The sequence below is a fragment of the Aotus nancymaae genome, unplaced genomic scaffold (assembly GCF_030222135.1).
Source record: "Aotus nancymaae isolate 86718 unplaced genomic scaffold, 86718_ANA_hifiasm-v0.15.2.pri h1tg000007l, whole genome shotgun sequence".
Classification (NCBI taxonomy): Eukaryota; Metazoa; Chordata; class Mammalia; order Primates; family Aotidae; genus Aotus; species Aotus nancymaae.
This window is the reverse complement of record NW_026988418.1, coordinates 49,815,504-49,840,525: the sequence shown is the minus strand read 5'-3', so window position 1 is coordinate 49,840,525 and position 25,022 is coordinate 49,815,504. Positions and strand designations below refer to the sequence as shown.

The 25,022-nt window shown below is 36.2% G+C and overlaps 1 protein-coding gene across 2 annotated transcripts in view; it reads right to left on the bottom strand.

The window, feature by feature from the left end:
- Nucleotides 1–25,022, bottom strand: part of HS2ST1 (heparan sulfate 2-O-sulfotransferase 1) — a 174,039-nt gene that overhangs the window by 10,994 nt on the left and 138,023 nt on the right. For both annotated transcript variants that reach the window (XM_012464797.3, XM_012464798.3), the window contains exons 3-4: nucleotides 12,324–12,409; nucleotides 2,684–2,822 (exon numbers count right to left, since the gene is read on the bottom strand). In XM_012464797.3, coding sequence (XP_012320220.1) covers nucleotides 2,684–2,822; nucleotides 12,324–12,409 — 225 coding nt within the window. The remainder of the gene's footprint in view (nucleotides 1–2,683; nucleotides 2,823–12,323; nucleotides 12,410–25,022) is intronic.

Sequence of the window (25,022 nt, the reverse complement as noted above, 5' to 3'; positions counted from 1 at the left end):
CTCATTAGGGTTACCAACATGTATGTCAGGAGAAACAAGCCAAATTACTAGAAATGTCTAATTACCAATAAGTTTCAAGACTGAAAAGGTACATTCTATCATAAAACAAAGTAATCTCTTATTTTTATAAATCAATTATTTACAGATAGTCCTGTCCTCATAAGAGGTAAGACAATGCAATAGTATTTTGCTGATGTTACCTACACTACATCTAAATAAACAGGCATATTAATGTGTATAATGACATTAAACAACAACAACAAAAACCCAGGCCTTATTATAGTCAGGCTGAAGAATAGTTAAAGCTCCAGGATGGCCTATCTACCTAAAACTTTCAAGGAGATGGTGTTAAAATGTCTGCCTGGATTTTTTTGTGAATATTGAATATGCAACTGTGGAACACATTTCACAGAAAAATGTCGAGTGACATGTTGCATTTCTCCTCTCCTCTCTCTCTTTTTTTTTTTTTGGACAGAGTCTCACTCCATTGCCTAAGCTGGCGTGCCGTGGCAGATCTCAGCTCACTGCAACCTCTGTCCCCTGGGTTCTGGGTTCTGGGTTCAAGCAATTCTCCTCCCTCAGCCTCCTGAGTAGCTGGGATTACAGGCGCCTGCCACTGCGCCCGACTAATTTTTGTATTTTTAGTAGAGACGGGGTTTCACCATCTTGGCCAGGCTTGTCTTGAACTCCTGACCTTGTGATCCACCCACCTCAGCCTCCCAAAGTGCTGGGATTACAGCCATGAACCACGGCACCCGGCCTCTTCTCTCCTTTTCAAAGGATGTAAGAGAAGTTAAGACTATGGGCTCTGGAAGTAGAGTGCTTGGTTTTAAATGCCAGCTCTACCATTTACTAGCTGAATGACACCATGCAAAATACTTAGCCCTTTCTGTGCCTTACAGTTTCCTTTTCTGTAAAATGAGGACAGTAACAGCAACCACCCCATAGAATTGTTGTGCAAGCTACCTGAAAAAATACATATAAAATAACTTAAAACACTGCTTGGTACATGATAAACAGTAAATGTGAGCCATTATTACTGTTAATTATTATTATTTATTATTACCCAATCCCCCCAACTACACGGGATAGAAACCACAAAATCATGCTATCCAGGACCGATAATAACAAATGATGGAAATAGGGACCTACATGACTGCAATCTTTTCCTTTCCAACACTAAAAGTACTTTAGTCAAAGGAGGGAGATAGATAATATTTACTGAGTCAATAGTTAGCATAAATAGGGCTAAAATTTTTAAAAAAAGAAAGCACACAAGTGAATTTAGAAATAAATATTGATAAATTCTAAATTAGTAAGTCATAAGAGTTATACTAATAGATTTTATAAAATTTTACAGAATCTCCATAATAAATATTTCTAGAAGAAAACAGATTTGGTTAGTTATCTGTGTTTGGATCTGTACCTTCTGCCTATAGCTTTGAGACTGAAGAAACAGCAATTTCTAGAAATCATTAAAAAGGAAAACAAAACAAAAAACCACTGCCCCGTCATGTGACACAGAGAGTATATCTAACTTAGAAAAAAATATTGTTGGATGTTAATTATCATAAATACCAAGTATCTGGCATCACTACTGTGTGATACTTTAGGTTTAAAATGTACAGAATTCACAAATTCAACCATTTGTTAAGCACTTACAGGTAACCTATGTATGTTGCTAAATACTGAGGAAACAAAGATGAATTAAATATATGCTTCAGGAAATTCACCAAATTTTGGAGAAGACAATATGTAAACTGATAATCTAAATACCACAAAATAAATGCTTAAAAGAAAGAGATTTGAATGAAGTGCCCAGGGAGCTCTGAAAGAGATATGACTAACTGCCTGGAGGCATCAAAAAAGACTTTATGGAAGAGGTCATGTTTGAGCTAGATCTTAAAGGTGGATAAAGAGTTTTCCAGAGTAAAGGAAAAGGCATTCTCAATATAGGGAATAATACATGTGTAAAAAGTATGAAGCATTAGTAACTTAGTAAGTTTAGAGGATGGTGACATTTCAAGTGGCTGAAGCACTGGGCACCTAAAGGAAAATCAGACAGGAGAGCTAGGTCTGAGATCACGTCCAGTTGTGTCTCCTATGTTAGATAATACATAAGCAATGAGGTCCCAGTAAAGGTCTTCCACCAGATAAGTGACAAATCAGTTTGACTTATTAGAAAACTAACTCTGGTGATACTCTAGAGAATGCAATGAAATGAAAGTCAACCCGCATGTGAACCAGTTAAGAACTTTGTTGAGTCATTATTCTTTTCTTGCCAGAAAAAAAAAGAAAATAGCTGCTTCAGCAAAACAGTGTCTTTAAACTGATGATCACAAATATAAATTGCCATCAAGACTAAGAGAACCAAAAAAATACAAAAACATATCATATTAGTGAATAATTACAATAACTGCACAGAAAATTGTTAACAGAACCATAATAAAACAAGATTCTGCCCTGGACAAGAAACATTTTTAAAAATCACAAAAATATGTATATTACAATATATCAACTATATAACTAGTCTTCATTTTGCTTCTTTATATTTTGGGTTGTTTTCAAAATTTCCACAATAAGCAAGTAACACATTTGTAATTAATATAAATTTTAAAAGCACATTGCTCACTGCATTTCATAAACAATTATCTTTAAAAAAATCTTAAAACTAAAACATTACCTTTTTGTCTCCTTGTTTTCGTCTCCGTAAGCCTGGTCTATAATCGTCTCCAAATCTCAGAAAGTAATAATAAGACACTAGCCTCTCAATAGGATCTCTTATGACATTAATGTAAATTGGTTTCCTCTTCACACCAAATCTGAAATAAAACAAAATTTCAAAGGTGAAATAAACATTTTCAATCTGTTTAGGAGTGCCCTGAAATTATATGTATAAGTCTGAGGTACTGGTCCTATAAAGAAAGGAGAACATGAATTAATTTAAATAATTTGTATATGTAGAGATTGGGAACTATTTCATGATTACTGATTACTCATGTCACAATAAAGTAAACAAGAAATATGAATTAAAAAATTATTTCTGGGCCGGGTACAGTGGCTCATGACTGTAATCTCAGCACTTTGGGAGGCCAACGTGGGCAGATCACAGGGTCAGGAGTTCGAGACCAGCTTGACCAACATGGTGAAACCCTGTCTCTACTAAAAATACAAAAAATACAAAAATTAGCTGGGCGTGGTGATGGGGCGCCTGTAATCCCAGCTACTCAGGTGGCTGAGGCAGAAGAATCACTTGAACCCGGGAAGCAGAGGATGCAGTGAGCTGAGCATGCCACTGCACTCTAGTCTGGGTGACAGAGTGAAACTCCATCTCAGAAAGCAAATAAATAAATATGTCTGAAGATAAAGGAAAGGAGATAAAAATGAATGAAAAATAATTTTAAACTTTACCAGCAAGAATTATATAAAAGGCCGGGCATGGTGGCTCACACTTGTAATCCCAGCACTTTGGGAGGCCGAGGTGGGTAGATCACGAGGTCAGAAGATAGAGACCAGCCGCCAACACAGTGAAACCCCATCTTTACTAAAAATACAAAAATTAGCTGGGCGTGGTGGCACGCGTCTGTAATCCCAGCTACCTGGGAGGCTGAGGCAGGAGAATCACTTGAACCCAGGAGGCAGAGGTTGCAGTGAGCCAAGATTGTGCCACTGCACTCCAGCCTAGCAACAGAGCGAGACTCTTGTCTCAAAAAAAAAAAAAAATTACATAAAACATTTTAATTCTGTGCCTTCATTATACTTTAAGTCCAAGTAGACAATCCCTTCTCAAATTATAACCACATATTACTATGAAAGAATTTAATATTTATAATTTTTAAATGAACTTATTTTAAAAATTGCTTTATATATATTCCTGAATAAATCATCTGGTGCTACAGAAAGTTTCAAATCTGCATTAACTATGTAGGAATGATTTCTCACTTCTGGCTCATCAAACTAGCCAGATCTGATAGTATTTTTTAGAACCCTATCAAAGGACACAGTATTAATACGTGAACAAAAGTGTGACCATGTCAATCTACCTTCTGTTGCTGTTTTTAAAGACAAGATAGAAGTGAAAGACACTAGGTTTTCGGCATTATTTCCTTAGGGAAAGAAAAAGAGTTGATGAAATACTGAAGATTTTTACTTTAGCAACCCTTGCATACCCTAGAATTGTACATCTGGCTCCCTATTTTAATATACTCCCTTGTCTCAGTCTTAAAATGTTACAGCTACCTTGATTCTTCCCTTTCCATTATTCTTCATTTAATACAATTACAAAGTCGTTTTGATTCTTTTGCAAGCTTTCTCACAGATGTGACCTGTCTTCATCATTTTTTCTCACCACTTCTCTTTTTCTCAGCCTCTTGCTTAGATTACTGCATAATACAGTTTTTTGCATCCAGTTTCTCTCCCTTTCAATTATCTTCCATACCAATTCTCAAAGGATGTTTCTAAACATTTATTAAATCACTCTTCTTAGGAATCAATAACTCTACTGATCAGGTGATATAAAACCAAAACTCCTCTGCTGGTTGTCTTAAGGTTCTTTTATCTTATGTCTTAGGTACCACCTTACTGATCTTTTTCTTTAACTCTCCTCAAACAAGAAACAATTTATCTGTTCTACTATAAGGACACATGCACACGAATGTTCATTGCAGCACAGTTTACAATAGCAAAGACATGGAACCAACCCAAATGCCCATCGATGATAGACTGGACAGGGAAAATGTGGCACATATACACCATGGAATACTATGCAGCCATCAAAAACGATGAGTTCGTATCCTTTGTAGGGACATGGATGAACCTGGAAACCATCATTCTCAGCAAACTGACACAAGAACAGAAAATCAAACACCGCACGTTCTCACTCATAGGTGGGTGATGAACAATGAGAACACATGGACACAGGGACGGGAGCATCATACACTGGGGTCTGTTGGGGGGAAATAGGGGATGGACAGTGGGGTGTGGGGAGTTGGGGAGAGATAGCATGGGGAGAAATGCCAGATATAGGTGATGGGGAGGAAGGCAGCAAATCACACTGCAATGTGTGTACCTAGGCAACAATGTTGCATGTTCTTCACATGTACCCCAAAACCTAAAATGCAATAAAAAACAATAACAACAACAACAAAACAAACAAACAAACAAAAAACCCATAAGACCTAACACCATAAAAACCCTAGAAGAAAATCTAGGCAAAACCATTCAGGAAAGAGGCATAGGCAAGGACTTCATGACTAAAACACCAAAAGCATTGGCAAAAAAAGCCAAAACAGACAAATGGGATCTAATTGAACTCCAGCGCTTCTGCACAGCAAAAGAAACAATCATTAGAGTGAACCGGCAACCAACAGAATGGGAAAAAATTTTTGCAATCTACCCATCTGACAAAGGACTTATATCCAGAATCTACAAAGAACTAATATAGATTTACAAGAAAAACAAACCCATTCAAAAGAGGGCAAAGGATATGAACAGACACTTTTCAAAAGAAGACATATATGAGTCCAACAAACATATGAAAAAATGCTCATCATCACTGGTCATTAGAGAAATGCAAATCAAAACCACATGAGATACCATCTCATGCCAGTTAGAATGGTGATCATTAAAAAATCTGGAGACAACAGATGCTGGAGAGGATGTGGAGAAACAGGAATGCTTTTACACTGTTGGTGGGAGTGTAAATTAGTTCAACCATTGTGGAAGACTGTGTGGCAATTCCTCAAGGACCTAGAAATGGAAATTCCATTTGACCCAGCAATCCCATTACTGGGTATATATCCAAGGGATTATAAATCATTCTATTATAAGGAAACATGCACATGAATGTTCACTGCAGCACTGTTTACAATAGCAAAGACTTGGAACCAACCCAAATGCCCATCGATGATAGACTGGACAGGGAAAATGTGGCACATATACACCATGGAATACTATGCAGCCATAAAAAATGATGAGTTTGTGTCCTTTGTTGGGATGTGGATGAAGCTGGAAACCATCATTCTCAGCAAACTGACACAAGAACAGAAAATCAAACACCACATGTTCTCATTCATAGGTGGGTGTTGAACAATGAGAACACATGGACACAGGGAGGGGAGCATCACACACTGAGGTCTGTTGCGGGGGACTAGGGGAGGGAGAGTGGGGAGTAGGGAGTTGGGGAGGGATAACATGGGGAGAAATGCCAGATAAAGGTGATGGGGATGGAGGCAGCAAACCATATTGGCATGTATGTACCTATGCAACAATCCTGCATGTTCTTTACATGTACCCTAGAACCTAAAATGCAATAAAATATGTGTATATATTTAAAAAAAATACAAAAATTAGCTGGGCATGGTGGCATGTGCCTGTAATCCTAGCTACTCAGAAGACTAAGACAGGAGAGTCACTTGAACCTGGGAGGCAGAGGTTGCAGTGAGCTGAGATCCATCACTGCTCTCCAGCCTGGGCAAGAGCGAGATTCCGTCTCAAAAAAAAAAAAGGGATCTGAGCTACACTCAGCTCAGCCAGTTAGAAAACAAGAGGTAACGAGGTTTGTTGGTTTTACTATTTTGCCAACCAGGTAGTTTATAAAGGAGGAAGAGTAAGTTCTGTGGTCAGACTCCACCTTTAACTCTGGTCAGTCATTTCAGTTATTTCTTAGAAAAGCTCAGGTAGAAGAGTAAAAACCCATTTCTACTAGCAGAAAATAAATTATTGTTGATCTGTTAGAACATGATCTTCCTGGGTAAAGAAGAGCATATTTGGTAGGAATCTGCAGATGAAAATCAGAAAGGAAAAGATATAATCTGAGCAGAAGGTTGGTAGGAAGATATTTTAGGAACTTAATCCTTGCTATGTCAGCATGTGAAGCATGACAAAGCAAAGAACATAAACTAGATTCATTTTTTACAATTACACTCTATCAATAGCTTGTCAAATGAACAGCATCAATATGCAAATGAACAACAATAATGGTTAAAAGATCAACTGCACACTCAGAACATCTGTAAGGAACCTTGTCAATGGCTAGAAAAAGTCTAAAAGGGAGGTGATGAACATGAAAGAGGGCTGAATGGCCTTTTGGAAGCATTATGTTTTGAGATTTTTCTGCTTCATACTAAATTTAACTTCTCCACTTATGAATCAATCTTGCTGGAGACATTTATACCTTGTCCATAGTTATTCTGGACTCTCTTAGCCCTCAAGCTTCATAGAAACTTTCAAATCCTAGTAGCAAGGTCCCACTGTCCTGTATCCAAAACAGTGAATGACCTGTTGCTATTTGTTGATCTCATTGATGATAATGTTGTAAACAAATTATTTTTAAAGTAATTTATGTCTTAAAAAGGGCATTCATCAACTGTGTACCTATTAGAATGGCTCATGTTTTGAAATAAATATCAAGTCTAACAATTTCAAATGCTAATGAGGATACACAACAGTAGGAACTCTTAAAACAATGCTGGTTTGGTGGCAAAATGATACAATTACTTGGGAAAACAGTTTGGCAGTTTCTTATTGAGTTACCATACAATTCAGCAATCCCACTTTTAGGTTTTTATCCAAGAGAAGTTAAGACATATATGTCCACACAAAACCTGTATGCAAATGTTTTAACAGCTTTATTCATAATCACCAAAAGCCATAAACAACCTCAATATCCAGAAACTGGTGAATGAATCAAAATCGAAGCACACCCATACAATAAAATAATACTTAGTAAGGAAATCATGTTAAATGAAAGACACCCAAAAGACTTGATGATTGATAAGCTATAGGTGGTGATTAAAAAAAAAAGTTGTCCAAGATTACTCAAAAGTTCCTTGTTTGGATGACAAGATAAAAATGACAGATAAAAATGTGTAAACCTTCCAAAAGAGAATAATGGAGATAAAGAAAGAGTCTTATACAATGCTTAATTAAGAGTTGGAAATAAGGACCAGCAGAGATTCAGACAAGGAGAAGAAGAAAACACCAGTTAAGACAATAAGGTAACTGAAAAAAGAATTTTAAAAAGAATCATAACACTGCTCTGTGTGAGGCACAGAACTAAGTGCTTCATCTACATTATCACATTTAATCCTCACCACCACCCCATGAAGTAATTACTTTAATTATTCTCAAATTAAAAACAGAACACTGAAGCTCAAAGATCTGAAGCAATGTGGCTGAGATCATACAGCTAGCAAGGTGTCTGAGTGGATTTAACAGCAGATCTGTCTGACTTCAGAGATGGACTTCAGATACTGCTTTTTATTTTTTTTTTGAGACAGAGTCTCACGCTGTCGCCAGGCTGGAGTACAGTGGTGTGATCTCGGCTCACTGCAACCTCCGCCTCCCGGGTTCAGTTGATTCTCCTGCCTTAGCCACCCAAGTAGCTGAGACTACAGGTGTGCACCATCACGCCCAGCTAATTTTTGTATTTTCAGTAGAGACAGTGTTCCACCATGTTGGCCAGGATGGTCTCGATCTTTTGACCTCGTGATCTGCCCTTCTTGGCCTCCCTAAGTGCTGGGATTACAGGCGTGAGCCACTGAGCCTGGCCTAGAGATTGCTTCTTAGCAGTCTATAGGATCAACGCTATAGAAAGAGCTAGTAGTACAAGGCAACTCCCACATATTGTCTGGAATAATTAAAATAATTTTCTAAAGTATCTACAGTGTTGTGACATATTTGTTGAAAGTTGTAGAAAACTGTGCAAATGTCATCTGGTTTAGCAGAGAAGTATTAGTAGAAAGAACAATCCTACATGAATCTATGTATTAACTAATTCTATTTAGGCCTAAAATGTTGTCACTTGATTATTGTTTAGAATTTTAGACCTAATGAAGGATCTAGTTGTTTCTTGTTGTGACATATCTGCTTCTTTACTGATTCAGAACATTCACTTGTTCTGAAAATGATACTAGAAGCAATATGGAGACACCAAAATGACAGCAATGAGAACTCATTCTCATTTCTGGGGACAACCACAAACGTACATACCTGATATGTGCCTGAATAAACTGTTACATCAAAAATAATTTTCAAATACTTTTCAAGACCGACGCTGACATGTGACTCTGAGGTAGCTAAATCATAAAAAATCTTAGCAGAGTCTGAAAGAAAGTACATCATTAAAAGTGTTCTTTTAGTTGATCATTATTCATTATAAATGAAAATGTTTATTACTGAAGAAGTGTTTCTGAAAGAGACTTTTAACATTTGAATTTTCTAAAGTTTGAAGAAAATCAAAATGGGATAATAGATGCTATTGAAAATGAATAGTATACATTTAAAAGTAAGAAGATCTTTTAGGAACTTCATTCATCTCACATCAATGAAAGAAAATCTGTAATATTTTATATATTATAAAAACAGCAAAATCTGTGATATTTTACTATTTATAATAAAACATAATGAACTGATAGTTTCAGAAAAAAATAAGATTTCAGTGAACTCATTAAAGTCAAGAATTGCAACATACTCAATTTTATATTTCCTGCATACTACATTTTGAAAATATTCAACCTATATGCAATTTTAAACTGGAAAATTTTCAAATTTATGATAATAATTTATCATATGTACATTATTTTAAAACTGTATCATCCACCAATTAAAAAGAAAACAAAACATAACATTAAGGGGAAAAATGGAAAGAAAAAACTAGGAAATATGCTTTTAAAAAATCAAATAATAAGATTCAGACAAAAAAGAGCAAAGATGGAATGCAAAAATGTAAAAAAGATATTTTTGTTAATATTCTAAAGTTCAGTAAAAAACAAATATATGTAATCAAAACATGGCTTGAGTAGAGAAGCTTGCAAATATAATGTATACTTCTTAGTGGTCAGTCTAAATTACAAAGGAACTTTCATTTTTTATTTCTCTATCTTATTTCCTAAGTTTCTTGGGGCCTATACTCATTTTAATGTCTCTGCTAAGTTAAAAAACCATGTGATTAAATAATTCTTTTGCCAAATTCACCACTTTCTCCTGAAAGTAAGTAATTTAGTGGATTCCACAAAGTACTATGCCAGTCAAGAATACTGTGTCGAAGAATAAAGTACAATTGGCCCTTGAACAACATGAGTCTGAACTGTGCAAGTCCATGTATACATAGATATTATATTTTCAACCAAACAGATACATTATTTGAGAGATGTGAAACCCGTGTATAAGAAGGGACGACTTTCAAATTCGTGGGCTTCGCCGGGCCAGCAGAAGGACTTGAGTATGTGATTTTTATACACTCAGGCAGTCTAGGAACTGATACCCCGGACATACCAGGGACGACTCTAATTTAAAAATTGGTAAGGTGATGTTTCTTTCCTCTTCTTTCCTCATTTATGGAGCATATGGCTATTAAGCGAAAAGATATTTGAGGATACTAGTTAAATCTACAACAGTTCCTGACTATATAGATACATTGAAATACATTTCACCTATGCTGATTTTGCTTAGGTATTTGTTTAAAATCTTGTCAAAATCTATAAAAAATTTTCACAATACTTTTTGCTTCCCATAACATAAGACTCACTATAAAAATATTCAAACCCTTAAAAATTCATGTCAGTATTTAATAAGAGATTAATCTCTTCATTATATTTTTCAACTACAAGAATCTCAGCATGTATCAGAGCTTTGGTCTAAGTACAAGACTTTGCCAAAAGCGAAAGCACTCAATATATAATTTTAATAATGAAAACCTAGAGTATTAGAAACCAAGCTGTGTGTGGAAAAAATAAATCATTTAGGTGAAAGGGCAACAAACATTCAATTCAAGGATAATGCAGCCCTGAGGGAAAATAGGCACATGAATGGAGCTTATGAAACTGGTCCAATGCCTATGCAAAGAAAAAGTGATTAGTTTATTTTAAAGCTGCCTATAAAATATTTTCAATATTGCAGTATGAATTATTTATAGAAAAACACACATCTAACTGTAAAGGTACAATTTTATTGAAAGATCTTGAGTACTGTGAAAGGAACTAGAAATAGGAATGTATCATTTTATGTATGCAATATTTGGGTGATTATTTTTTAATTACATGATTTCCCAAAAAGTTAAGATTATCAATTTGAATCAGTAATATTTCAATCTACTTTTTCTTTTCAAATTTAAGAAGTAAAACTGAGAGTGGGATATCATTTTTATTTTAAATTTTATCAAAAATACCTTTTAAAGTTGACCAATACATCAATGTGTGTTACTCTGAAATCACAACAGCTAATTTAAAAACTGAATAAACATGTCTAAGCTTAAATAATAAAAAAATTTTGTTTAGTGTTTTTGGAGTTAACGCATAATCCTGGGAAAGCGTTTGGATTTGAGGTTTACTATAATGGTACTATGTGTACTACAAAAAAAGTTCAAATGCATCCAGAAGACCCTTACATTTGGAAGATTATGTTTAACTAATTTTTTGATTAATACTTAATGTGGCACAGACTTTACAGAAAGCCACATAGTGCTTGAATAGTAGGTGTATAGTTTTCCAAACTATAGTTCGTAAAATAGTGCTTGTGAGTAGGCGTATAGTTTTCTGAACCTTTCTTGGGAGAACTGTTAATATGACAGAGGCCGAGCACAGTGGCTCATGCCTATAATCTCAGCACTTTGGGAGACGGAGGCAGGAAGATCACCTGAGTCCAGGAGAGAGAGAAAGAGAAATAGAGAGAGAGAGAGAGAGAAAGAGCGAGAGAGAGAGAGTGAGAGAGAGAGAGAGTGTGTGTGTGTGTGTGTGTGTGTGAGACAGAGAGAGAGAGAATGAATGATGATAGAAGCCTCTCTCTTTTCCCCAAGAATATGGGGTGAGACTTATCTCTAATAAAAGGCAAATTCAAATAAAAGAAAATCATTAGTTTTTTTTAAGTCTTGAAATACATCATAATTTTAAAGCTAAAATAAGGTAGCCCAAGGGAAGTGCACATTTCATTATGTCTTGGCTGAGAGGCAGACACACTGGAGCACCAATAACTTAGTGAGAGCTTTTTTGCTTTCTCAGTCAATGATGTGGTAAGTCATAATCTGGACTCTAGGCTAAAACTCGAGCTCTCCTGAAATACTGTCATTCTGGTTGGACACATACGCACAATAATAATAAATAACTTTAAAGAGTAAAACCTAATATATAATTAATGAGAACTGCCAATTTATGAACACTAGAGGGCAGTAAAACACTAAGAAGGTATATTTAAATAACATCTAAAACTGGCAAAGGCAAGTCAGTACATTTTCTTATTAGAAAATCATAACAATTTAATGAATTTATTCCTTTTTAGGTTACTAAAGTACAAAGCATTCTTCAGTGTGTTATTTTAGTGTAACTTACTTTGTAAAATCCAAGTAAGAAACGTGTCCATGATAAAATCCTGGTTTCATCTCTTTCCAGGAAGTTATATTCTTTACAAAGCGCACCTAAAAAGGGAGAACACACTCATTATGTACAATTTAAAGAAAATGAAATTTGATGATAACAAAATATTTCCAAGTTAGGAATTTGAAAACCACTTACACCACTTTTCTCTGTTTTTCAGAGCTTGAAACACAGGTTTGGACTAAGGAAAGTACAGTGCAATCTACAACTACTAAAATTCATCATAGATACAGCTACTATTATCATACTCAGAAAAGAGTGAAAGAAATTCTGAAAACAAAATCGCACAATGAAATCCTTTACAATGCTGTAGAGTGAGTACATTTACATAGGGTGGGAGGAGGATCGTTGTGGGGGTGTGTATATCTACACCCTGCCAACACGCATGCTAAAGCAGGCAATACAGGGACATTCTAGCATATCAAATGTTTTCTTCTCAGAGGCTTGTTCTTCATAAAAGTTTATTTTTATTAATGACTCAACAAATATGAAGTCATCTTGATTTTTAAAAAGATGGTTATCAGAAGATATTTACGAGTTAATTAAGAGCAGACATCACAAGCCTGTTGACAAAAAAATTAATGAAATTAGAGATGTAATACAGGTCAAAATATTTAAAGGTTCTAAATATTTAATTTACTGGAATTAAAGTTTACAAAAAGTTAACTAATATAAAAAATTCTATGTGTAAATATATTTTAAAATGTCTAATAACTGGTTAATATGGAATTTAATAAACCTAAGGATAACTAGCTGCAAAGCAGTTATACACAATTTCTCACAGAAATTGTATACATTTTTGATAAGCAAATCTCTGCATGATATATAGCAAGTGGTTAAGAATCTCTTTTAGAACCTATATACAGTGCAGAAAGTGGGCGCAGTGAGGTCCACCAACCTATACCACAGTGAAAGCATCTGCAAGCTGTGACTTCAGCCTCTCAAACACAGAACTGTCAATTGCATAATTCTGACAATTTATCAATCTTTCATTTACATCATAGAATAGGGACAGTCACATGGAGATAATCTGGAACATTTCATACTACATTACACTCAATAATATCAATGAATGATGATAGCTGCCTCCTACTTAAGCCTATTGGTAGGTGAGGAAGGGGAAACAGTGCAGATATAGCTGTATGTCAGAGAATGTGAACTAGAGAAAAATGAAGGGTTCTGGGAGAATTTCTCTTTTAGGGGAAGCATTAATAACTCATATATTAAGAAAAGTTATGAAGCTTTTAGAATGGATATTGTATAAGCCTTACTTGGCCTCTCCACATACACATACACCCTTAAAATAAAATCTGAAAAATGAACTGCAGATAAAATTAGATTGCATTAGAAAATATACAATGTCATTTTAGCAGATATTTTCTATTTTTTCTCCATTGAAACTGAAAGAGCCAAATAAATGTGTTTTGAGGTTTTCATGTTCTGATTCTTCAACTAAGGCACCAAACAGAATGAAAATACCAAATTGCACGTGAAACAGAAACAGAAACAAAATACAAAATTAAATAATCCAGAGCCTGAGTCCTTAAAATACTTTACATGTTGAATATGAAAAGTCTTTATAACTGCCACTTAATGGTATATTATTTCATATAAACCTTTGGTTCTATGAAAATCAGTTCTAGTATTTCAGCCAAAAATGAGAGGAAAAAGAAGGCAAAGAGAATAAGGAGTTGAAGGTGGTGGCTAAAGGGAGCTTAAGACCTATTTAGCAACTCACCTCTGTTTTTCAGAAGCTGAGATTTAACATGGACATGGTGATACAGGGGGGAAATGAAAAATGCTACATTGAGGTCTGAGAAAGTAGTGTTATATAAACTAAATAGCAGGGAAGATCATAGTACAAGCTTGGAGTATACTACGGTGAAAGACTCCAGCAGAAATAAGAGTCAGGTACCACTTCAAGTATTCTTTTTCCTCCAACGAAGCTTCCTAAGGATGGTAAATATTAAACTAAACCCTCTACTGAGGATGAATGATATGTCATCCAATGTGTGTCCTTCAACACAAAGTGAAAAAAGCCCAGGAAGCTGGATAATGTCTAGACTGCTGTAAGGCTTCTCATCTCTTCTACGTTTTTTTTCTTTTTTTTTTTTTTTTTTTAAGGAAGGAAGAAGAGAGAGAGGGAGGGAAAGAGGGAGTGAGGGAGGAAGAGAAAAAGAAGAAAGAAAAAGAAAGAGAAAGCGGGAGAGAGAACAGGAGTCTTGCTCTATTGCCCAGGCTGGAATGCAATCTAAAAATAGGTATTAAAAACCTCTTTTATGCCAATAATTGTGCTTAACAGCGAAGACAGGAAGGAATAAGGGAAGAAAATAACAAACAAACAGCCAACTAATATTTCATTTAAGTCTGTGAAATGCTATGCAAATGCTGAAGAGTGATTTACTTCCAATTATGTGGTCACTTTCAAAATAAGTGTAATGTGATACTGAGAAAAATGTATGTTCTATGGACCTGGGTGAAGAATTCTATAAATATTCACTGAGTTTACTTGTTCCAGGTCTGTGTTCAAATCATAGATGTCCCTGTTAATTTTCTATCTCGTTGATCCGTCAAATATTAACAATGTGGTGTCAAAGTCTCCCGCTATTATTGTGCGGGAGTCCAAGTCTCTTTATAAGTCATTAAGAACTTATGTGTCTGGGTGCTCCTATATTGGGTGCATGTATATTTATGATCATTGACTCCTGTTGTTGCATTAATCCTTTTACGATTTTGTCAGAGATGGAAGTTACAACTCCTGTTTTTTTTTTTTTTTTTTGCTCTGCATTTGATTGGTACGTCTTCCACCAACCCTTTGTTTTAAGTCTTCATATGTCCTTGCTTATGAGATGGATCTGGATACAGTGTACCGATGGGTTTTGACTTTTTATTCAATTTGCCTGCCTGTGTCTTTGATTGGGGCATTTAATCCATTTAAATTTAGGATTAATATTGATATTTGTGAGTTTAATATTGTCATTTAATGCTAGCTGGCTATTTTTCCCATTAGTTGATATAAATTCTTCATTATGGAGATACTCTTTACCTTTTGGTAAGTTTTTGGGATGACTGATACTGGTTGTTCCTTTCTGTGTATAGTGCTTCTTTCAGAGGCTCTTGTAAAGCAGGCCTCGTGGTGATGAAATCTCTGAGTGCTTGCTTGTTAGTGAAAAATTTTATTTTTCCTTCATTTATGAAGCTTAGTTTGGCTGGATATGAGATTCTGGGTTGAAAATTCTTCTCTTTAAGGATATTGAATATTGACCCCCACTCTCTTCTAGTTTGTAAAGTTTCTGCTGAGAGATCTGCTGTGAGTCTGATAGGCTTCCCTTTATGGGTAACCTGATCTTTCTCTCTAGCTGCCCTTAGAATTTTCTCCTTTATTTCAACTCTGGTGAATCTAATGATTATGTGTCTTGGGGTTGCTCTACTTGAGGAATATCTTTGTAGTGTTCTCTGTATTACCTGGAGTTGAGTATTGTCCTGCCTTACTAGGTTAGGAAAGTTTTCCTGAATAATATCCTGAAGAATATTTTCCAGCTTGGATTCATTCTCTTCATGACATTCAGGTACACCTATCAAACGTAAATTAGGTCTTTTCACATAGTCCCATATTTCTTGGAGACTTTGCTCATTCCTTTTTAGTCTTTCTTCTCTAATCTTGTCTTCTTGTTTCATTTCATTAAGTTGGTCTTCGACCTCTGATATCCTTCCTTCTGCTTGATCAATTCGACTGTTAAAACCTGTGCATACTTTGCGGAGTTCTCGTATTCTTCAGTTCCATTAATTTACTTATATTCCTCTCTAAATTGTCTATTCTTGTTAGGATTTCATCAAACCTTTTTTCAAGGTTCTTAGTTTCTTTACATTGGGCTAGAACATGTTCTTTTAACTCACTGAAGTTTCTTATTACCCACATTCTGAAGCCTAATTCTGTTAATGGAATGCACTCGTTCTCCATCAGGCCTTGTTCCCTTGTTGATAGGAACTGTGATCCCCTGTAGAGGGAGAGGCATTCTGATTTTTGGTATTCTCAGCCTTTTTATGCTGGTTTCTTCCCGTCATTGTAAATTTATCCACCTGCTGTCTTTGTAATTACCGACTTTCAAATTAGGTCTCTGAGTGAACATCCAACTTGTTGATTCCCAGCACAGAAATCTGAGCAACCCACTGCGCCGACTAAAACAGTGGCGTTAAGATTCACGGTGCTTTTCTGCCCAGGAATCTCCAGTCTGGCTTCCTTTTTGAGTCCCTTTTTCAATCAGCTAAATAGGCAACTCTGCCTTCCCAGAGCTCCAAACGTCGACCAAAAGGGGACCCAGTCCCGTTTACTCTGCACCGGGAACTGCCGCGCCGGCCACAAGAGTCGTGCTGGCAACCCGTGGGGCTCCTCCGCTGGGAATCTCCTGGTCCGTGAGCAACAAAAATTTGTCTGAAAGTGTGGCGTCCTCTCATTCTCTGCGCTTTCACTGGGAGCTACAATCCTGAGCTGTTAGTAATTGGCCATCTTGGATCTCTCTCTCTACTAGTTTTTTTGATTTATTGGCATATAGTTGCTCATAGTAGCCTCTAATGATCCTTTGAATTTCTGTGGTATTAGTTGTAAGGTCTCCCTTTTTATCTTGGGCTAAGAGTTTCTTGATTTTATTTATTTCTTCAAAAAAAAAAAAAAAACTTTTCACTGATCTTTTTGTATTTTTTTGTTTCAATTTCATTTATTTCTGTTCTGATCATCATTATTCTATTGACTTCGGATTTGGTTTGCTCTTGCTTTTCTAGCTTTTTAAGATCCATCAGTAGGTTGTTTATTTGAAGTTTTCCTACCTTTTTAATGTAGACACTTACTGCTATAAACATTCCTGTTAGTATAGATTTTGCTGTATCCCATATATTTTTGTAGGTTGTATGTACATTTTCATTTCTTTCAAGAAATTGTTAAATTTCCTTCTTAATTTCTTTATTGACCCACTGGTCACTCAGGAGCACACTGTTTAATTTTCATGTGTCTTGCTGTTAGTTTCTAGTTTTATTCCATTGTGATCAGAGAAAATATCTGATATGGTTTCAATTTTTTTGAATTTTTTTTTTTGAGATGAAGTCTCACTCTGTCGCCCAGGCTGGAGTGCAGTGGCACAATCTTGGCTCTCTGCAACCTCCACCTCCCAGGTTCAGGCAATTATCCTGCCTCAGCCTCCTGAGTAGCTGGGATTACAGGCGTGTGCCACAACACCCAGCTAATTTTCGTATTTTTAGTAGAGATGGGGTTTCACCGCGTTGGTCAGGCTGGTCTCAAACTCCTGATCTTGTGATCTACCCACCTCTGCCTCCCAAAGTGCTGGGATTACAGGCATGAGCCACCACGCCTGGCCATTTTTTTTGAATATTTTAAGACTTGTTTTGTGACTTAATATATGGTCTATCCTTGACAATGATCCATGTGCCGAGGAGAAGAATGTGTATTCTGCAGTCACTGCATGCAATGTTCTATAAATATCTATTAGGTCCATTTGGTCTATATTGCAGATTAAGTCTGTTTCTTTGATTTTTCTGTCTGGGTGATCTGTCCAATGCTGAAAGAGGGGTCTTCAAGTCTCCAGTTATTATTGTATTGGGGTCGCCCTCTCTCTTTAGCTCTAGTAATATTTGCTTTATATATCTGGATGCTCCAGTGTTGGATAGACATATGTTTAAAAATTTTATATTCTCTTGCTGAATTGACTTCTTTATCATTTATTTAGGACCCCTGAGTACTTTAGCCCATGGTGGCAGGGCTTGCTGGAACTTAGTTACCAACTGCTGGGATGGAAGATTAACTTCTGGCTGCAGCTGTCCAAATATTCCCTCTGTGGGCATCAGCTGAGCTCCGCCCCATGTTACTTTCTGATGTGACAGGGCAGCACCATGTTCAAATGCAAAGTACCACAATCACTGTGCTCTCCCCCTCCCCAAAGCACAGATTCTCTTTCTGCACCATGTGGCAGCTAGAGGGGGAAATGGGGGAGAGGTGGTGTAGGTGATACAAGACTGTGTTTCCTAACCTCTTCAGTGCCTCTTTCCTTAATGTGTTAAAACTAGGTACTATGATCGCTCTCCTGATTTTTGGTTCTTATGGGGGTGCTTTTTTATGTGGATAGTTTTTCAATTTGATGTTCCTGCTGGGAGGACAATTGCTGAAGGCTTCTATTTGGCCATCTTGCTCTGTCTTCTTCCCCCATATCATAATTCTGATTTAACAAACTTGTATATTGAAAATCTCGACTTTTATCCACTACTAAGGCAATCCCTCAGATCCAGTCATCCAAAACTACTCCACCTCTCCAACATCTCAAAGCTTTGTTAATATAACTCTCTCAATTGTTTATTTCCTTGTTAGTTCATGCATTAACTTCATTGTCATATCAACATCCAATTCACCCTGATCACTACTCTCTACTGGACAACCATTTTAAACTCTTGACATTTGTTCCCTTGTCTTTTTATTATTTTGGGTAACCACTGGGATTGCTAAGTACTCTTGGTTGAAACCGAGACTAGGTCTAAATATCTATATAAGATTTTGAATTTTACTTCCTAAATCCATGCTATCTGTTGTAAATTCAGGTAATTATTATTGCCTTTAAATTTTCTAGATTCTGTTGTTTTTTCTTTTCTTTTTTTTTCTCTTTTGAGACAGAATCTCACTCTGTCACCCATGCTGGAGAGTGTAGTGGCATGATTATAACTCACTGTAACTAACTTCTGGGCTCAAGTGGTCCTCCCACCTCAGCCTCCCGAGTAGCTAGCACTGCAGGAGTGCACTATCATGCCCAGCCAAGGGTTTTTTTTGTTTTGTTTTGTTTTGTTTTTCTGGTAGAGTTGTTACCAGGGCTGTTCTTGGAACACCTGGGCTCAAGTGATCCTCCCACCTCAGCCTCCCAGAATACCAAAGTGCTCACAGGCCTGAGCCACCGCACCTGGCCTCTACTATTGTTAAAGTCTTCAAAACACATAGAATCTCTTTCTAAGCTCAAACTAAAAGCATAATAAAGACTACATATGTAATATATCTGGCATATGTATTTTTCTTTCATCTCATCAGATTTAACTAAGGCAATATGTTAAAGTTTCATTAACATACCTGTGGCTGATTTAAAATTTGCAATGAATCAAAAGATGCTAAGCTGAGGTTTACCTTCTCTTTATGAAGAAGAAAAAAGTATGAAGCAAATAAATGATGTCAATATGGTTAACATGATTCATAGTAATCTAGAAAACAGTCTGAGCATTTAAAAGTGTTAGCTGGGCGGTGGCTCAAGCCTGTAATCCCAGCACTTTGGGAGGCTGAGGCGGGTGGATCACAAGGTCAAGATATCGAGACCATCCTGGTCAACATGGTGAAACCCCGTCTCTACTAAAAATACAAAAAATTAGCTGGGCATGGTGGCGCGTGCCTGTAATCCCAGCTACTCAGGAGGCTGAGGCAGGAGAATTCCTTGAACCCAGGAGGCGGAGGTTGCAGTGAGCCGAGATCGCGCCATTGCACTCCAGCCTGGGTAACGAGAGTGAAACTCCGTCTAAAAAAAAAAAAAAAAAGTGTTAGCTGGGCATGGTGGCTCATGCCTGTAATCCTAGCACTTTGGGAGGCCGAGAAGGGTGGAATGCCTGAGCTCAGGAGTTTGAGATTAGACAAGGCAACATGGTAAAACCCTGTCTCTACTAAAGCACAAAAAATTAGCCAGGCGTGGTGTCTCCTGCCTGTAATCCTGGCTACTCTGGAGACAGAGACAAGAGAATCGCTTGGACCCACGTGGTGGAGGTTGCAGTAAGCCAAGATCATGCCACTGCACTCCAGTCTGGTCCAGCTTGGGCGACAGGGTGAGACTCTGTTTCAAAAAACAAAGTGTCGTCTACATACTGTTGAAATTCCCTATTATCTTTATCTCCTCTTCAAAACTCTTCTCCAAGGAAATAATATAAGTAACTCCCTTTGAAAAACAGTACTTCTAAAAGTTTTCTTTTTAAAGTATTAATTCAGCCACTTCTCCTTTTACACGTTTAATATTAATCCTTAGTTCTCCAGAACTTACCTGGTCTCTACTCCTTCACCTTCACCTTTTCTCTCTCATCAGTCTAGTCCCAGTTCTGCTCTATCATTATCTGCCTTCTCACCTCCCCTGCACTACTTGCTTTGTCTTTCAGTTTGTTTTCTTCTGGTGTTTCTCTAGGCATTCTGCCTAAGACCTTGAGACAAGATTCTAGAATACAGAGGAGTAAGAAGAAGACACTGAGATTAGGTAAGCAAGCTTCTACTGAGTTCGTTTTATAGATTCTTACTGACTATACTTGGCACAAATGAAAGGTAAAGTGATAGGCAAAAAAAAGGAGCAAAACTTAATAGTATCAAATGAAGTTAAGGAGACTGAAGACACTGAAAACTCTGGCTTGGGAAGAAGAAATAAGGCCACCATAGTGATTTCAGTCATAGAAAATTTTCATACTCTGATTGAAATATGCTACCCAGAAGAACGTTTCAGACATAGTAGTCAGATATAGTACATGAAAAGCAGCTAACCTGAAACAAAGTGTAAACTGTGATTTTTGTTGGATTTGATGACAAAAAATCCTTCAAGTCAGGCTAGCAAGTAATACCTTTAGGAAAAACACAAATAATATAGGTTAATGGTGTTGGGATTTTTTTGTTAGTTGAATCAGACCTGAACTAATGTTATAGAAAAAAGCTAAGAAGTACCCATCTCACTAACAGTAGTGTCTTGACCTATATTCTTCACAGCTCAACCTCAATATTATGATTATCTGTGATCACAAAAGCATTTGTTTTCACTATCTAAAAGACTAGGCATGTCATCTGTAATCCTAGCACTTTGGGAGGCTGAAGAGGGTGGATTCTGGCCAAATTCCAACTTTGTAATTACTATCTGCTGAATGAATGCTAATGTTAACTGAGTAATTACTACATACCAAACTCCTACTCATGCATTTACTTAAACATTTCTTGTATGACTGTGGGTACTTTTATGAGACTAAGCCAGGGAGAAAGTTTTCTACACTAAGAAAACGAAGTAGTGGTTGGATAAAAATATAAGAAAAGACTGCAGTAATCGAACATATTTTCACTGAAGTTCAGAGTTGTGCTGCTTAACCTGTTTTAGGAGTGTAGGGCAGGGGGCTGGTTCCCAATCCACCTGAGAAATAAGAATAGATCATACTTCTGTTAATCAGAGGGGCTCACTCTGCCAGTAATTATTATCATCCACCACTATCAAAATCTATGTTGGCCCATTTGTTCATTCATTCATCATTTATTTAACAAAAATTTACAGTTCCTACTATTTCTCAGGCACTATTCTATACATAGGGGATATAGTAGTGAACAAGACAGACAAGGTTCCTGTCCTTAAAGATCTTATAATAGAGGAAAAGACAAGCAGTAAACAAACCATTATATACGTTAGTAGGCTGAGATAATACCAGAAAAGACACAATAAGAGTGATACAGTACACAGTAACTCAGAAGAGGTATTTAACATGTAGGATGGCCAGGCATGGTTTTTCTAACATGAAGCCAATTATGGAAGAATCCAGGGGAAGTGCATTCTAAAAGGAAATGATAAGTGCAGAGGCCTTAAAATGGGAAAGGCTTGGTGTATTCAATGAAACACAAGGCCAGGGTGGCTAATGGGTAAGAAGTTGGTGCACACAAGGGCTAGATTAAAAAGGGCCTCTTGGTCTACATAAGAAATGTGGATTTTGTAGGGGAGGTAGGAATAAGAATTTGAAAATAAGAACCTTACAATCCTGGGAAGACTAAAATAGTCATCTTTCCATATCTCTACCAAGAATCATCTTCTGGATCTTTGTTACTCAAACTGCAGTTTAAAGACTAGCAGCATTAGTTTTGGCATCAAGTGAGAGTCTTTTAGAAATTGAAAACTGAGCTTCATCTTGGTCCTTCTGAATAAGAATCTGCATTTTAACTAGTCATTAGCGTACACATTATGGGGGAGAACGCTCATCTAAAGTGTTGCTTGAAAAGTATCTGCAATTCCTGGTGAACTGTGGGCTTGAACATAGATAACCTAAAGTCGGCTTGAGAGTAAATCAAAAGAAAAAAAATTTATGTTGTTCTTCAGAGAATACAAATTCTAGGTATTTCCAATGTCTTAACAAAAGGGGTTAAATATAATCACAGACCTAAACACATGAGAGCAAAAAAGAATTCTTTTTATGAAAAATCATAAAAGATGTAGCTAATCACGTATTTGGTATAGCTACTTAAAAGACATGATGTTCTCTAACGTAAAGATATTGGCTGGGCACGGTGGCTCAAGCCTGTAATCACAGCACTTTGGGAGGCCAAGGTGGGCGGATCATGCGGTCAGGAGTTCGAGACCATCCTGGCTAACATGGTGAAACCCCATCTCTACTAAGAACACAAAAAATCAGCCGGATGTGGTGATATGCACCTGTAGTTTCAGCTATTCAGGAGGCTGAGGCAGGAGAATTGCTTTAACCCAGGAGGTGGAGGTTGCAGTGAGCTGCGTGCCACTGGCACTCCAGGCTGGGTGACACAGCGAGACTCTGTCTCAAAAAAACAGAAAAAAAAAGATATTTACATGACAGCAGAGCAAACTACATTTTTCAGCTAGAAGAGATGATTACCTATCTCTTGCCAATTCCTATTTATTAACTAATTAAAGTCCATCTCAAAAATATATCTCTAATGACTGAGTGCACACCTTATTCTAATTGCTTAGTTTGTCATACCTTATATTCTCAAATGTTTATCTTTTAATATCCTTCTTTTAACTTTTCAACTTTTTAATTAAAAAAAATTTCTAAACTATAGAAAAGATGAAAGACTACAATGAACATCCCTATACTCTTCACCTAGATTCACTACTTAATGACATTTCGTCACTTTTGTTTATCGTTTTCATCTATATATGCACATACCTACTCAATTTTCCTGACCTATTTGAAAGCAAATAGTTGCCATTAATATTTAACCCCTAATTATCTCAGCATGTACTATGTCTGTGAACAAAAGATGTTATCATTTTTGATCAAGGATCTGATCACAGACCATATATTACATATGGTTTCCGTATCTCTCTAGTCTCCTCTAGTCTAGAGAAGCCTCCCCCCAGCTTTTTTAGTTGTTATAATACTGACACTTTAGAAGTCAAAGATAGTTGTTCTGTAGAATATTCTACAACATTAATTTGTTTTCTCAGGATTAGGCCCAAAGCAAATATTTTGGTAGGGAAGATTTTTGGTTAAATATTTTAGTGAGATCACCATAAATTCATGTTTTATTTTAACTGTTTTCATATCTACTGTGTTTATGTTTTATGTTCCCAAGTAAATTTTAAATAAGCTCCTTCAAAGATGTGGCTATGCTTTCTGTTTCTTTGATATTTCCCCAAAGAATGTAGTACAATCTTTGTGTTTATTACACACACAATAAATAAATGAAAAACTCAAAAGCAGAGTTGACAACTATTTCTAAGGATAGCAGAATATATATAACTATTATACACTTGATGATTTTATACCAGACTAAAAATTTTGCCTCTAAAATTTTTGAAATAATTAAGCAGGTAAACAGTTTAGAACAGTACCTAATACAATATGTACAAATCTGTCTAGGAAAGCTGGGGCTAAAGGCAGATATCAAGCAGACTGAACTAAGATTGGAAGGTGAGGGAATAGAGGATGGTTACCTACTGTATCTCAAAATATTTTTATGAGTAAACTGAGCTTTACATGGAAGCTTGAAACAATAGATTTAATAAAGATCTCATCTTTTAAATTGTACTTGATTAGAAATTATTTCTTAGAGAGGAAAAAAGAGCAAAATAAGTCATTTAATTCTTTTTTTTTTTTTTTTTTTTTTTTTTGAAACGGAGTTTTGCAGTGAGCCAAGATCACTCCATTGCACTCCAGCCTGGGCACCCAGAGCAAAACTCTATCTTAAAAAAAAAAAAAAAAAAAAAAGTAGCTAAGAACAGTACACAGAGACAACAAAATATGAAATTAAAAGTATGTTATATAAGATGGGGCTCAGGGAATACTTAAAAAATTATTTTCAAGAAATACAATTTTTAGAGTTTACATTTAGATGAAGCTTACTAGATTAAAAGTGAAATAAAAATGATAACATGTCATACAAAAGAAAGGGAAGCAGTAAATATGACTTGTTGAAGAACTGCTTCTACATAGAACAAGAAATCACAAAACTGTAGATATCATATATAAAGAACATTTGTTAAGTAAGTTACTCTTAATTAAGATCAGGTTTGAATTACCATCTGATATTTTGAAGTACATCAGCTAATGATTAACAGTATTCTTTTACTCTGTCCCACACAGTTTTTTAAGTGTTGGTCATTATGTAATCCAACTGCTTTTAAGATACAGCATTTATGCTTCTCTCTTGCTGTCTTTTTTTCTATATATAACAAGTTATTAAAAGAAAAACAGAAGCTTTATCTCATCCAAATGCAACTGGGAAAATACACTACTACATGATGCCTATAAATGTCGTATGTGGTGAGCTCCTCCAGATTTATATTTCATGAAAAAAAAAATGGTTGATGTCATTGCCAGACATCTTCTAGTTACCAGGAAACTTTGTAATGCTTAACATAAAAC